The following is a 12512-nucleotide window of genomic DNA, read 5'->3' as shown; positions in this document are numbered from 1 at the left end:
CAATTAAGACAAAGTAATCTGTGAGAGAGGGGAGTCAGTAGATTCTAGTGCAAGCCCTCATTACAGAAACATCATTTGAAAGAAAAGTCATTTGTTCAGAGGCAGTTTGTGTTGCTTTTTCTGAATTTTGAGCCAGTCAGACTGATGGGCTGCTTTGCAGCTTGCCTCTGCTGAGGTTTCTACACTTTCTGTTCAACCTTATTTATTTGTAGTAGACACCAGAAAAATCTGCTGGTAGTCTCATAATTCTAAATTGCTTTACACTAATGCATTTTTGGTAGGAAAAGCAATACTGTGTGCTGCAAATTTTATTTCAGCTGATGAGTAAGTGTTGAATGGTCTTTGTTCATTGTTAACTTTACTATATCTGTGTCCAACAAGCTAGGTATTAAATTGCATTTGCAGAGCAGAAAATGTCAATAGTAATGTGTATTGTACGTGTTTAATTTGGCACTGCATTTAGTTCTTGTTAACATGGGTTTTTGCCAATATCAGTATCACTTTAGATCCTTAGTTGTTTTTTTTTAAAATATCACCTAGAAATTTAGTGATAGTTTAAATTTGCATATAGACTGCTGAGCAGTGAAACTGTACTTTTACTCAACAGTGAGTGCAGTAACATTTAGTTAGTGTTCATTAACATTGATTGAAGCTATGATGAAGGAGGATGCTCATTCAAATGTAATGAAAGCTAACAGTGATTGGAAGTTGTCGCTCTCGTGAGTGAATGAAGTTAGTCCTGGGCTCAGTCTTGATCCTGGTGGGCAGTTCAGTGCTCTGTGGTTACTACAAGCGCACTGGTTTAGCAGGATGTGTACAGATGGCAGTATGAGCTGTTTGCCTTTCATGTTTCCGAGGTGCCTGTCGCTGTCAGAGTTGCAGCTGATGACCTTTTCCTTTGGGTGCCATCCCCAGAGCAGAGCTGCTGCACACCAGCAGGGCAGTGTTACAAATTCTAGCTCGCAGTACTTGGGCTTACCTTGGTTCACTCTCCAGGCTCCTCCTGAAGAAATCCTTCACTGAGAGCTCTCTGATGAAAATTGCGTTCTGCCCTGTTCTCATGTGGACAGTCAACCACTGCTTAAACTCAGACAATCAAAGTAGCGCTCTTAACAGTATAGTCCTCTTTCAAAAGCTTGGTGTAGGATAAGAAATCATTAGTTGAAGCCGGCTACTTTGTTAAACCACAAGTATTTTGTCCTTGTTTTAGATTTAGTATGCTTGCTTTATTAATCCTTCAGTGAAATACCCTATTGCTCACACATGCCTTCTTCAAAACAAAGACTGATGAATAGGGAAGGTGCAGACAGGTTGCATTTTTTCAGATGCACGTAGGATTAATGTTACCTGAAACTAGAGCATAATCAAAGTGTGTACATAAGTTGGCATATACTGCATTTGCTTTTGCTTTTTGTCTTTTGCTGTCTGTTTTATCCTGTGATAACCGGAGTGCTTGTCAATAAATGTCTTACAGAAGCTTGTATGTGCATTCTCCAATCATAAACCTAACGAGGCAGTGGATGTTGAATACTGCAGTCAAATTGCTCTTGCTCTCACATCTCAATATATTCTATTGCAGTTTTTCTACCTGAAAATTTAGTAACTAGAAACTTTACCATGCAGTTACTTTGAAAAATAAACCAAGCTTTTAAGTTGATCTCTTATGTTCTTTGTTTACCAAGCAACTGTAATATTTTTAATGAGTTTGTACATCAAGGAAAATGCTGACTTTATAAGTACAATATCATGATGTATTTATTGAATAGTTTTGAAAGCCAGATTGTTTTGTTCTTGGTAAACCATCATGCTAAGAAAAAAATAAATCAGTATTTTCTCAATTGACCATACCCTATATCTGTCCTATGTCTCTTTTTTCCCTTTTATCTTTTGCTGTCTCTAACTGGATGGGGCTGATGGGATCCACAAATCACTTCAGGAGCTGGATGAGGTATCGTTTTTCACATTTTATTCTGCCATGGTGCATCAAGCGTACATTGCTGAGCTAAAATGTTCCTTTCTTCATTCTGCTAGTTTATTCAGTTTCATTATATAGGACCGAATGTCTCTGTGTACAGTAGAAGGGCAAGGGTGCTTAGAGAAGACAAGCCTTTTGTGAGATGATGTTACACTTTTTTATACATACTTGTATAAACTATTCTGACTTATTGTACGCATATGGGATATAGTGACTTTGTACAGTGAAGCTGTTAATTGTTTTTTATGCTATGCATAAATTGTACAAACTTTTTTGGTCAGGAAATAAGGTCAGGGATAAATCACAGGCTTTCAGGAAATAATTGCCCAGGAAGGAATGGGAATTGTTTTTTAAAGAGGGAGGGAGAGGGGAACCACAAAGCTTTCCAGGCCGGATAAAGGCAAATTAGAAATTTGAGAGAAACTAAGAAGTGAGATTTTTGTATGGAATCTTTCCCTGAGAACAGTGAAATAATTAGGTGTGTTTCGAGTGGTACCATCCATGATCATCTCCAGTAAAGGAAGATTATTTTATCTCTGAAATTACAAAGCCTGGTTCAGCTGGCGACAAGGTCTGCATTTGTCTTCTCATTCCGTCCATTCCCCTGCCTTCCTCGCAGAGAAGGAAGATGACTGGAAGCAGCTACGGCCCCAGTGCTGGGTGTTGCGCTGTGACCCTGCACACATCTGTATGTGTATCATGCTAGGCCTTAAAGTGGAGGATCACAGGTGTGCTTTTGTTGTAAGGGACTTCTGGAGATCTTCTGGTTCAAGCTCCTGCTCAGAACAGGGCTATTGGTAATCTATGTATAATCATCCACGACTTTGTCTAGCCAAGTCTAGGAAACCTCCAAGAACAGAGATACCACACTGTGCCTGGACAACCTCACCCAACACTGAGCCATTGTAGAAATAGGTTTCTTTGTACCTGCACTATCGGACTGAGTCTATTCACATAAGTTTCTAAACACTACCAAGAAATCTTCAATCACTACCAATCTTCTGATCTGTTTAAAGCTCAGTAGTACTAATGGTGTCCTTAACAAAGGAATTCTTGAGGGTGAACAGCACGTGTTACTGGTAATGATATCAAAGCAAATAAATAAATTTGTACCCATATATTCAAGATCAGACCATGGCTTTTGGTTTCTGCAAACTGAGCTTTAAAAAACAAACAAACAAAAACCCCCAGAACAAACAAACCAAAACCAGACAAACCAACCCCCCAACCACCCAAAAAAACCCACAACAAAAAAAACACCACCTAGCAACAAAAAAACAAAACAAATACCTCATACATTATATTCTTATTCCTTCACAGTGGTCCTATTTTAAGCTTTCTTGAGGTTGAAATTATTTGATACGCATACAAAAGTATTATTTGAAAAAGAAGATTGATAGATTTATCACAGGCATTCGGTGACTCTTAAAATTATTAATTAGTTATATGGGTTTTTTCCTGACACCTTCTGATATTTCAACCCTACAAATTGGATTGTGTTCCCAAAAATAGTCTCCAAAAAGTATATCATACCCTTCTGTAACTGCTGTACATCAGTGTGCATCAGTCTCTAATAATATAAACCCCTGATATGTTGCACCTAAGTTATTTCAATTATGACTCTTAATTATGATAAAGGGTTTCTTTCATGCCTCCACCATCTCCAGCCCTCCTGTGGATCAGTGGAAAGCTGTGTATATGCTGGCTGGCACATTGTCTTGTTTATTCTCTTGACAATCTCTTAAATTTTATAGAGAATTATCCACGCATTTTCCTGCAAGTTTCTTTGCCTCAGACGATATAGTTGAAGCAGCAAGTATGTGTCATTGTGGTATAGGGAGGTGTGGATTGATGACTGCCTTGGCTGTTTTTGTTTAGCGCCTTTTAACTTCTATCAAATAAATAATTTAACAATTATTAGATTCATGTTAATTTGCAGGAGCTGCCCCATAGGTGAGTGTGTGGCTAAATACAACTTTGTTTGAGACCAATCATGGGATAATATTTTTATTTCTTGGAGATGAAAGAAATATTTTATTTGGAGATTTTTCCAAATGAGGTTTTCAAGCTTACCTGGCCCAATATAAACCATGCTACACCATTGATTAGGGGTCCCTTGGCTGTGAGTCATTGTCCTGGACAAAGTGTACCAATGTGAGAATTGCATGTGTTCTGGCTGCAATACCATATTTTCTCCTTGAAATCTGCAAAGCATTTATTCTAAGAGGAACTTGGGTCTAATCTGAGTACAATTAATTTGCTGTCTTCTTTTCCGTAGCTTGCTGATGATCGTATGGCACTGGTATCGGGATTAAGTTTAGATCCCGAGGCAGCAATTGGAGTAACCAAACGCTTACCTCCCAAATGGGTCGATGGAGCAGATGAGGTCAGTTGTGTGGCAGATCCAACGCAGAGCTTGTTTTCTCACCTAGGGATTTATTAGTACTGTCAATTACGTTCTCGATGCTGTAAGCTTTATGATGGAAGTAGTATTAGAACAAAGATTAAAATAAGTATGTTTTCTAAATGGACACTTGTGTTTAGAGGAAAATACCAGGCAAGCTGTGACTTATTATCTTGAAGGATATATTGCAAGTGAAATAAAGGGAGAGAAAGGTCAGAAATTCCAGTAGTCTGGGTTTGCATCATCAGTGGTATTACCACTGCACTGGGACCATTAGGATAGACATGCTGTAGCTGAGCTTTTGAGACTGCAGGAAGGTCCTAAAGCTCTTAGCAAAGCAAAGTTGTTCTCAGTTGGAAACTTAGAAGGAAGGGTACAAAGAAAATTAGCACTTCCAGTAGACCTATTGTTTGAACCCATTGAGGAGTCCAGTTGAACAGACCCTAAAATGGTGGAGATGAGCAGTTTAATACTTGAAAAAAAAGTGTTAGTGTCTTCTAGCAGGAGAATTTTTCCTGCCTATGCAGTACTGATGCCTTGCAAGTTATGGAAATATGTGGACAAATGCAAGGAAATTATTCTGGAGGCATCCATTTAAAAAACTTTTCCAGTATTTGGAGTATGAAGCTATTCTTGACTTTCAGAAAAATCCTTTCAAAATGTACTCTCAGGACGCATGTTTGCTTGTCAGTTTGTGAGTACAGAACCCCTTGTGCAGAAAGGTGGTCAGTCTCCTTTTTACTGTGATGATCATCATCCTTAGAGATTTTTGGATGACTTGTTTGAAAGCATGTCATTTAACTTCTGCTGTTAAGTTCAGGCTAGTCAATGTCTGACAGAGTTGAAAGTCTCACCTGAATTTTCATTTATGTGTTTGGAAGTTGGTGAAACTTTCTTGCTATGATATTAATTATATAATGATTAAAATATTATTCCAACTTAAGCATATTTGTAAACAGCTGTCTTGCGTAAGATTAACAGAAGTAGGTTTTTAAAGTAGCGAAACTCAAAGTATATGAGTTATATGCATTTAGTTACTTCTTAGTTAGCTTTTTGTGTGTTTTGTTGTAATGATATTTTGTCTGCTTTTTATGTTATATAGATTTTTTCAATGATTTTTGTCTAGCATTTGACAGAACTTTTTCCTCTGAAACATTAGTTGCTTCCCTTTCTTCGCTGCTGTGTTTTCTGTTTTAGATTCAGTATGATATCACCAGGGTTAAACAGAAGATGAAAGAATTAGCCAGTCTTCATGACAAACATCTAAACAGACCAACACTGGATGACAGCAGTGAGGAAGAACGGGCAATAGAAATAACAACCCAGGAGATCACACAGGTACAGACTGCTTCTGATTCAATACCTAAAGCCTGACAGGTCTGTAATGGGTCATGAGGCAGTGGTTTTCCTCTGAGTAAAGCATCACTTTCGTAATCAGTAGTAGAATAAGCCAGAAGTCTTGGGCTCTGTGCTTGGTACTGCACTCACTGTCGTAGTGAGCTTCTCACTTAACCTCCCTGTTCTTTTACTTACCTGTTTGCTTTTCTGCTTGGAATAGAATTGGGAGACCTAAGCAAATCACATTTATGGATATCTTAGAGAAATACATTTTTTTTTCTATCTATTATATAGATAAAAAATATTTTATAAGACTTCCAGTTCAAGCAGTTATAATGAAGCAGATATCTTTGGTCAGAAGTAGTTGTGTTACTCAGCTACATTGTTAGCTTTAAGTTGTTTGTTCATCTGTGTTCTGTGTTTTTGTAACTTTGTAAACATAGCACTGAGCAATAAGAAATTAATTTTAAAAATCTAGAAATCAAAATATTAAACATCCATTTGGAACTTTTGCAATGTGATATTTAAGGGGTGTGTTGCTGTATGTTTTTTACTAATGGAATTGTTTTCTCAGTTATTTCACAGATGTCAGAGAGCAGTCCAGGTCTTGCAGAGCAGGTCACGTAGTTGTACAGAACAAGAAGCACGTGTTCTCAGGAATGTAGTGTCTTCCTTAGCACAGTCCCTTCAGGACCTATCCACCAACTTTAGGCATGCACAGTCTGACTATCTCAAACGTAAGCATAAGAGATACAGTAATGCGTGGGCACCTTCTGTGAAGGCACTGATTAAGGTGTGCTTATTTTATTGGTTGGGAAAATTGAAGCACAGAAAGGTTAAGTGATGCACACAGGACTACCATAAGTATATTCAAGTGGAGGTTAGAATTTGGGAGTTTCTGGTTCACAGACCATGTTTAAACTGTTTTACTCTACCTCTCTTTCATATTGCTAAAGGAGAAATTTTGTGGTTAAATTTATCAGTGAAACCAGTGCATTTAATCCATCCGCACTTTTAATGCATCATTGCTTAGAAAAGAATCATAGAACCATAATGGTTAGAAAAGACCTTTAAGATCATCAAGTCCAACTGTTATCTAACCCTGCCATGCCCACTTCTAACCATGTCCCTGAGCACCATATCTGGATGGCTTTTAAATACATCCAAGGATGGTGACTCCACCACTTCCCTGGGCAGCCTGTGCCAGTTTTGGTAATCCTTTCAGTGTAGAAGATTTCCTAATGTCTGACCTAAAATTCTCCTGAACTAAGGTACCATCATTTCCTCTTGTCCTGTCAGTTGTAACTTGTGAGAAAAGACCTACACCCACCTCTCTGCAGCCTCCTTTCAGGTAGTTGTAGAGAACAATAACATCTCCCCTCAGTCTCCTTTTGTTCAGACTAAACAACCCCAAGTCCCTCAGCTTCTCAAACTGAGGTCTGCAAAGCTACTTCTGTTATGTTGGTGAAGAAGCCATTGGTCTTCAGACGTGATACCTGCTGTAGATTGGTAGTCTGTGATAATTTAAAATTCTGCATCCATAAACAGATTGCAAGTGGAGTATCTTCTATTTAAAACTCCAAAGTTGTGTGCAATTCTATTTTCAGCTAAGTAAGATAATTTTAATATTGGAAGAAACCCACAAAAAATTGATCTTCAAATTTAATACTGATACTATATTTTTTTTCCTCCCATAGTGTAAATGGCACAGGATCAACAAAGGATGTTCCTAAGAATTTGTTAGAAAATAGCCTAGAGTGATGACATTTTAAGTCTCTTAACTTAGGGGTGTTTTTTTTTAACTTCATGGAACATAATGACTTAAAATCACTGATTTAATCAGTCTTGTAAGTCTGGTTGAATTGGTTATGCTTTGTTAAAAGACCTGTGTGACAGTTAAAATTTAGATACTGCTATTTATTTCACTTATTAGCCAGATTTTCTTTCTTGTGCTTTTTCTATCTGGTGCTTCAGACCTTACTCTTACTCTGATTTTAGTGTGTGTAAATATTTTGCTCAAACACCGTTTGTCTTTTACAGGCATGAAGAATAGAGAAGAAAGATCCAAACACTTCTTTGACACCTCAGTCCCACTGATGGATGATGGGGAGGATGATACACTTTATGATAGGGTAAGTTAAGATATTACACAAATTCAATATGAAGAAACTTTTAAATGTACCTTTAACTTTGGTATGAAAATATTAAAATGCTATGCCATGAGCACCAGTCTACAGGGGAATTCTATTTCTGCAGATTTCTGTGATGCATTTTGCAAAAGGACTATTGTGTTATGAAATTTTATACTACTTACAATTACTTATTTTGTTTTCACACTGTTAGTGTTAGCTCAACATCTAAGTCTTTTATTTCAACAGGGTTTTACAGATGACCAGCTAGCACTGGTGGAGCAAAACACACTAATGGTGGAGGAGCGGGAACGAGAAATCCGTCAGATTGTACAGTCAATCTCCGATCTCAATGAAATATTTAGGGACTTGGGAGCAATGATAGTAGAACAGGTACATCGACATCCCAGTGTTAGCAAGAAATAGAAGATTCCATGTGGTGTTAAAGCTTCCAGACTGTTCGTGTTATAACATCCTGTTTTCATGTGCTGCTCACTTTTCCAGACTTCTCCAGGCTAAGGTTTCCCCTGCTTGAAATCTGCCAGAAGATGAATTAATGAAAAAAAAAAAAATGGACTGGTTATGGGTGTTAGGCTAAAGAAAACATAGAACACCAAATTTCTGTTGGTTATTTCTCCCAGAGATTCAGTTTAGGTTAAATATATCAGCCAAGCACCTGAACTGGAAGTAAGGCAATTATTAAGGGGTGTGATGTGAGATGGTGACAGAGCTGCCAGGTAGGCATTGAGCAAGGAGGTCCTTTCTTGAAGTCCCACCTAGTTCTTCTATAAAAGTTAATAGTTAACATAGTTCATTAGCTGTTTGCCGTGAGTGTTGTTAATTGCTTCGCTGCTCATAATAATAATTGCTTTATGAAGTTCATTTTCGTTCAATTTGGTGCTTATTCTCTCCATTTTATTTAGGGAACAGTTCTAGATAGAATTGACTACAATGTTGAACAGTCATGTATGAAAACTGAAGAGGGTCTAAAACAACTTCATAAGGTAAGATGATGGAATATTTAAGCTGCTTGCCTATCTAATAATATTCTGTAATTTAATAGCTATTAAGTTGTCGTTTTTCCGATGGACATTGTCCCTTTTAGACAGGATTGCTGTACAGTGTAAAATGTGTAACTGTACTGTAGGAGGATCTTCCATGTAACTTCTGTTCATGTCGTGCTTCATGCCTAGTGTTACTTTCCTAAATATAACCTTCTGGGCATCCAGGCAATGTGCTTTGATCTTTATTTTGCTGACCAGGTGGGACCTATCTGCAATTTTTTCTCTGTTTTGAGAGCCCAGCTCTTGTGAAATGGGGCTGGATATTGGGTACTTCACTATAGATTTCAGCCAGTTGATATATCCTAGTTTGAAAACATTATCTCAATAGCGTTAGCAGCAAGAATAATTTTTAATGTTTTCTCTTACCATCTGACACTTGTTTGAAGTTAGGTCCAACCTTATGCTGTGAAGCTTTTACTATGAACATCTGAAAAGTTTACGTTGGCAGCAGAACACAGAGTTTTGTGGTTGTTTTGTTGGCTTGTTTTGTTTTGTGTTTATTTCAAGTTCTGACATGTCAGCTTAGTTCAGTCCTTCCATTGCTAGAAATAAAATAGAATGAGAGATTTAAGCGACAGCCTGTATTTAAGTAAAATGTTTTGGTTTAGAAATGTGGACATCTTTTTACTACACACTCAGCTTCATATTATGGTAGACTTCTAATATGGACAGCAAAAAAGTAGTGCCATTTGAGGAAAAGCAAAATAAATTGGTCGTAAGTTTATTCTTGTTATACATAAAAGTAAGTTGGGGATCACTAAAATAAGGCACTGGCCATTGTTGAACAAGGCTTAAAGTAACTGCAAGCAATTTGCACAAACTGAACTGGAAAGAAAGGAATTGGTTGGAATCAATGCTCTTTCTAGTCTGGTGGTAGTTAATGGGTTGCCAACAACCCTGTTTGGATTGCTGACTAGAGTACGGATTTTTGATGCAATATATACCTGTTTTCAGTACAGCATAGGAATTTTTTCACCTATCATGGAAGATATAACACAGGTCTGAATAGTAATATCAAAGACCTTGCCATTTCCAGTACTGTTGGTAACATTCTGATTTAATAGCTATAATGTCCATTTTATTTTCTAATTGGCATAATTAAAAACTACTGAGATGGCACTTTCACAGAAATTGCATTAATTCACTTCAGAAATCTGGTGATACGAATCACTTGCTACCAATTCCTGCTTCACATGAAAATTGGAAGCAGTTGTGATACTTTGTCAGGCTTTGACACTTAAAGCCTAATTAAGTAAATAATCACAGTGGTTGCATGTTAGATAGGTTCAGGTCAAAAACACCTCTTTAGCAGATCTGATAATAAATAATTACTTTCCAGGGACTATAAAGGAGACTAATTAATATCTTTTTCCCTTTAAATTTTGAAAGTTTATTAATTTAAAAATAATTAAATGCAAGCTTTGTTTTGTTTAGCTTCTATTAGCAGACTTTCATTTGGCTTTTGGAGAGTTTTCTCCATGTTGCCTCCTTTTAATTCCCTTGGGAAAAAAGAGAAAAGGGATGAGAAAATGTGGTTAGAAGAAAGGAGGAATGAAGCAGAAAACTGAGAACCAAATCAAAAAGAAAGCTTTCAGTTCTGATTGAAATTAAGTGAAAATGCAGAGCTCAATCAGGTACAACAAAAATGCCTATTAAAAATGAAGTTTTGTTGTGAATTTTAATGTTCTTCAAATATAATACAAGAATCTTAGATCGGCAAAATGAGTTAGAACATCTTACCAACTCTTTCTGTTCAGGCTTTCACATACCCGGTTGCCTGATCTTGTAGCTAAGTGTCCTTCCAAGGGACGTATCCTTCTTCTGTGTAGCTCCTGTGTCCTGGGGAGGCACAGGGCCCTCTCAGAGACTGCTGAAAAGTCCCAGTAAGGTCGCTTAACTGACATGAGGATGTATTCTTCTTGACAGTCCGCTGTTTAATACAGATAAATGTGACTTCAGTGTACACGTACCTTCACTGAAGTGGTGCAGACCAGGGTTGTTTTGTGGGAGTTGCTTGCAATATCCATTGTATGAAATGCCAAGTTACCAAAGAACAATTCTGATACACGTGTGCTTCATTTATACTAAACAAGTCTGTACTTTGTGGCTTTGCAGAAATCGAAATGTTAGCTCTTTCTTTTCTGTTTCTACAGGCAGAGCAATATCAAAAGAAGAATCGGAAGATGCTTGTTATTTTAATTTTGTTTGTTATAGTAATTGTTCTTATTGTTGTTCTTATCGGTGTAAAGTCACACTAGGGTTCACTCCGTTTTCTTGTTTTTGGAGTTTACGTGAACTGTTTTTTTCCCAATGTGAATGGATGGACCTGCACTCCAGAAAGCTGCCTTTGAATGTAATAAGCCCTTGTGGTGCAAAGTCTGTGCAATGTTTCAGTAGAATTCTTCAAAGTGCAAGTTTGGTGGTCTGTGAGGTGTTTGTAAGGATTATACGGAAAATGTCAGGAAATTCGATGCTCCCATACAAATGATTTGGTGCTCTGTGCAGAGGTATTTGGAAGCACAGTACTTGAAAATAATTTAAAAATTGATGTTTACCAGTGGGTACAGTAATTAGTGTGTTACTGTGAGCAAAAATGTATTGTCTTCTGTATTCTTATGTCACAGTTATTACAGGCTTCAAACTTAAACCACGTTACTGAGTCATGGGACTAGATAACAAAAATTGATCTCGCTGTAAAATCTGCCGAGGCACACAAACGGTTGATTTCACCTCCTTTCTTCCAGACTCAGAAATTCCAAAGAACTGGATAGACAGCTAAAAAAGAAAGCTGTTAGCAACCAGAACGTAATGCAACCCCTGTGATCTTAATTTAGATACTGCACTGTTATTAAGAATCAGAGTAGTTCTTGATCTGTAAATAACAAGATTTAATCACTGGTGTAATTTAACACATTTAGTTAATTAAAAAGTTTTCTGAGCTTGAGTAATCATGGGAATGTTTTTCATCACCAGAACGATCATATATTTTTTTATGTACTTTTTTTTTAGTTTAAAGTACAGACATTACATTAAAGCAGTGGTGAAATTAAACCTAAAAAATAGTTTCTCCTTTTAGCTTTCTACTCCATCTGACCTGCTGCAGTGGGTCTCACGTGTTTCATACTTTATTTGCATGAGCTGTTCATTTTACAGTGCATCTGTCCATAGGTGTTATATGTTTGTATAAGAAGTGACTTCACTGCAGTATACATTGCATCCATTTTCCCTGTCAGAAGATTCTTTCTTTCAGATGCCTGCCTGGATGAGGATGTATTTATGGTCGTCTTTTGACTGTGAGAGAGGTCATGCAACTGACGTGTTTCTAGGCCTTCAGTAGAGATTTTGGGGGTTTTTTCACTTTTTATTTTTTCCGGTGGAAAACTTTGGTGTAGGCCATAAAAGAGAAATTAGGGCAATGTCTGACTAATATAATACTTGTGATTTGTTTCAGGCCTGAAGTGGTGTGCAATTGTAGAGGCCTTGCCTTAATATTTTTAATATGGCTTTTCTGTGTGGATATTTTTTCCCAAAGGGACTGTAGCTTATTTCCTTCATTTTCTGACTTGCAGAGATGCTCTGCCCAAAGCTCCTGAAGTGCAGTT

The 12512-nt window shown here is 37.3% G+C and overlaps 1 protein-coding gene across 2 annotated transcripts; it reads left to right on the top strand.

Moving 5' to 3' along the window:
• Window positions 1-1939: 1939 nt before the first annotated feature.
• STX16 (syntaxin 16) lies at window positions 1940-11797 on the top strand. 2 transcript variants are annotated; one of them, XM_010190888.1, is made up of 8 exons: window positions 1940-1948; window positions 4254-4361; window positions 5577-5717; window positions 6292-6454; window positions 7758-7849; window positions 8096-8239; window positions 8770-8850; window positions 11064-11797. In XM_010190888.1, exons 2-8 carry the CDS (start codon window positions 4269-4271, stop codon window positions 11166-11168), a joined length of 819 nt encoding a protein of 272 aa, XP_010189190.1. In that variant the 5' UTR covers window positions 1940-1948; window positions 4254-4268; the 3' UTR covers window positions 11169-11797. The 2 variants fall into 2 exon arrangements, with proteins under 2 accessions (XP_010189190.1, XP_010189182.1); XM_010190880.1 differs by lacking the exon at window positions 1940-1948 and having other exon boundaries at window positions 4209-4361.
• Window positions 11798-12512: the final 715 nt, after the last annotated feature.

The sequence above is a fragment of the Mesitornis unicolor genome, unplaced genomic scaffold, assembly GCF_000695765.1.
Source record: "Mesitornis unicolor isolate BGI_N332 unplaced genomic scaffold, ASM69576v1 scaffold27990, whole genome shotgun sequence".
NCBI classification, from domain to species: domain Eukaryota; kingdom Metazoa; phylum Chordata; class Aves; order Mesitornithiformes; family Mesitornithidae; genus Mesitornis; species Mesitornis unicolor.
The sequence above is the reverse complement of the archived record's forward strand: the minus strand, read 5'-3'. Positions and strand labels throughout refer to the sequence as shown.

Coding starts and splice junctions, on each gene's coding strand:
- STX16 (XM_010190888.1), top strand. CDS start 4,269: ATGGCACTGGTATCGGGATTAAGTTTAGATCCCGAGGCAGCAATTGGA. Junction 7,850..8,095: donor ATGATACACTTTATGATAGG/GTAAGTTAAGAT, acceptor TTATTTCAACAG/GGTTTTACAGATGACCAGCT. Junction 8,240..8,769: donor GAGCAATGATAGTAGAACAG/GTACATCGACAT, acceptor CATTTTATTTAG/GGAACAGTTCTAGATAGAAT.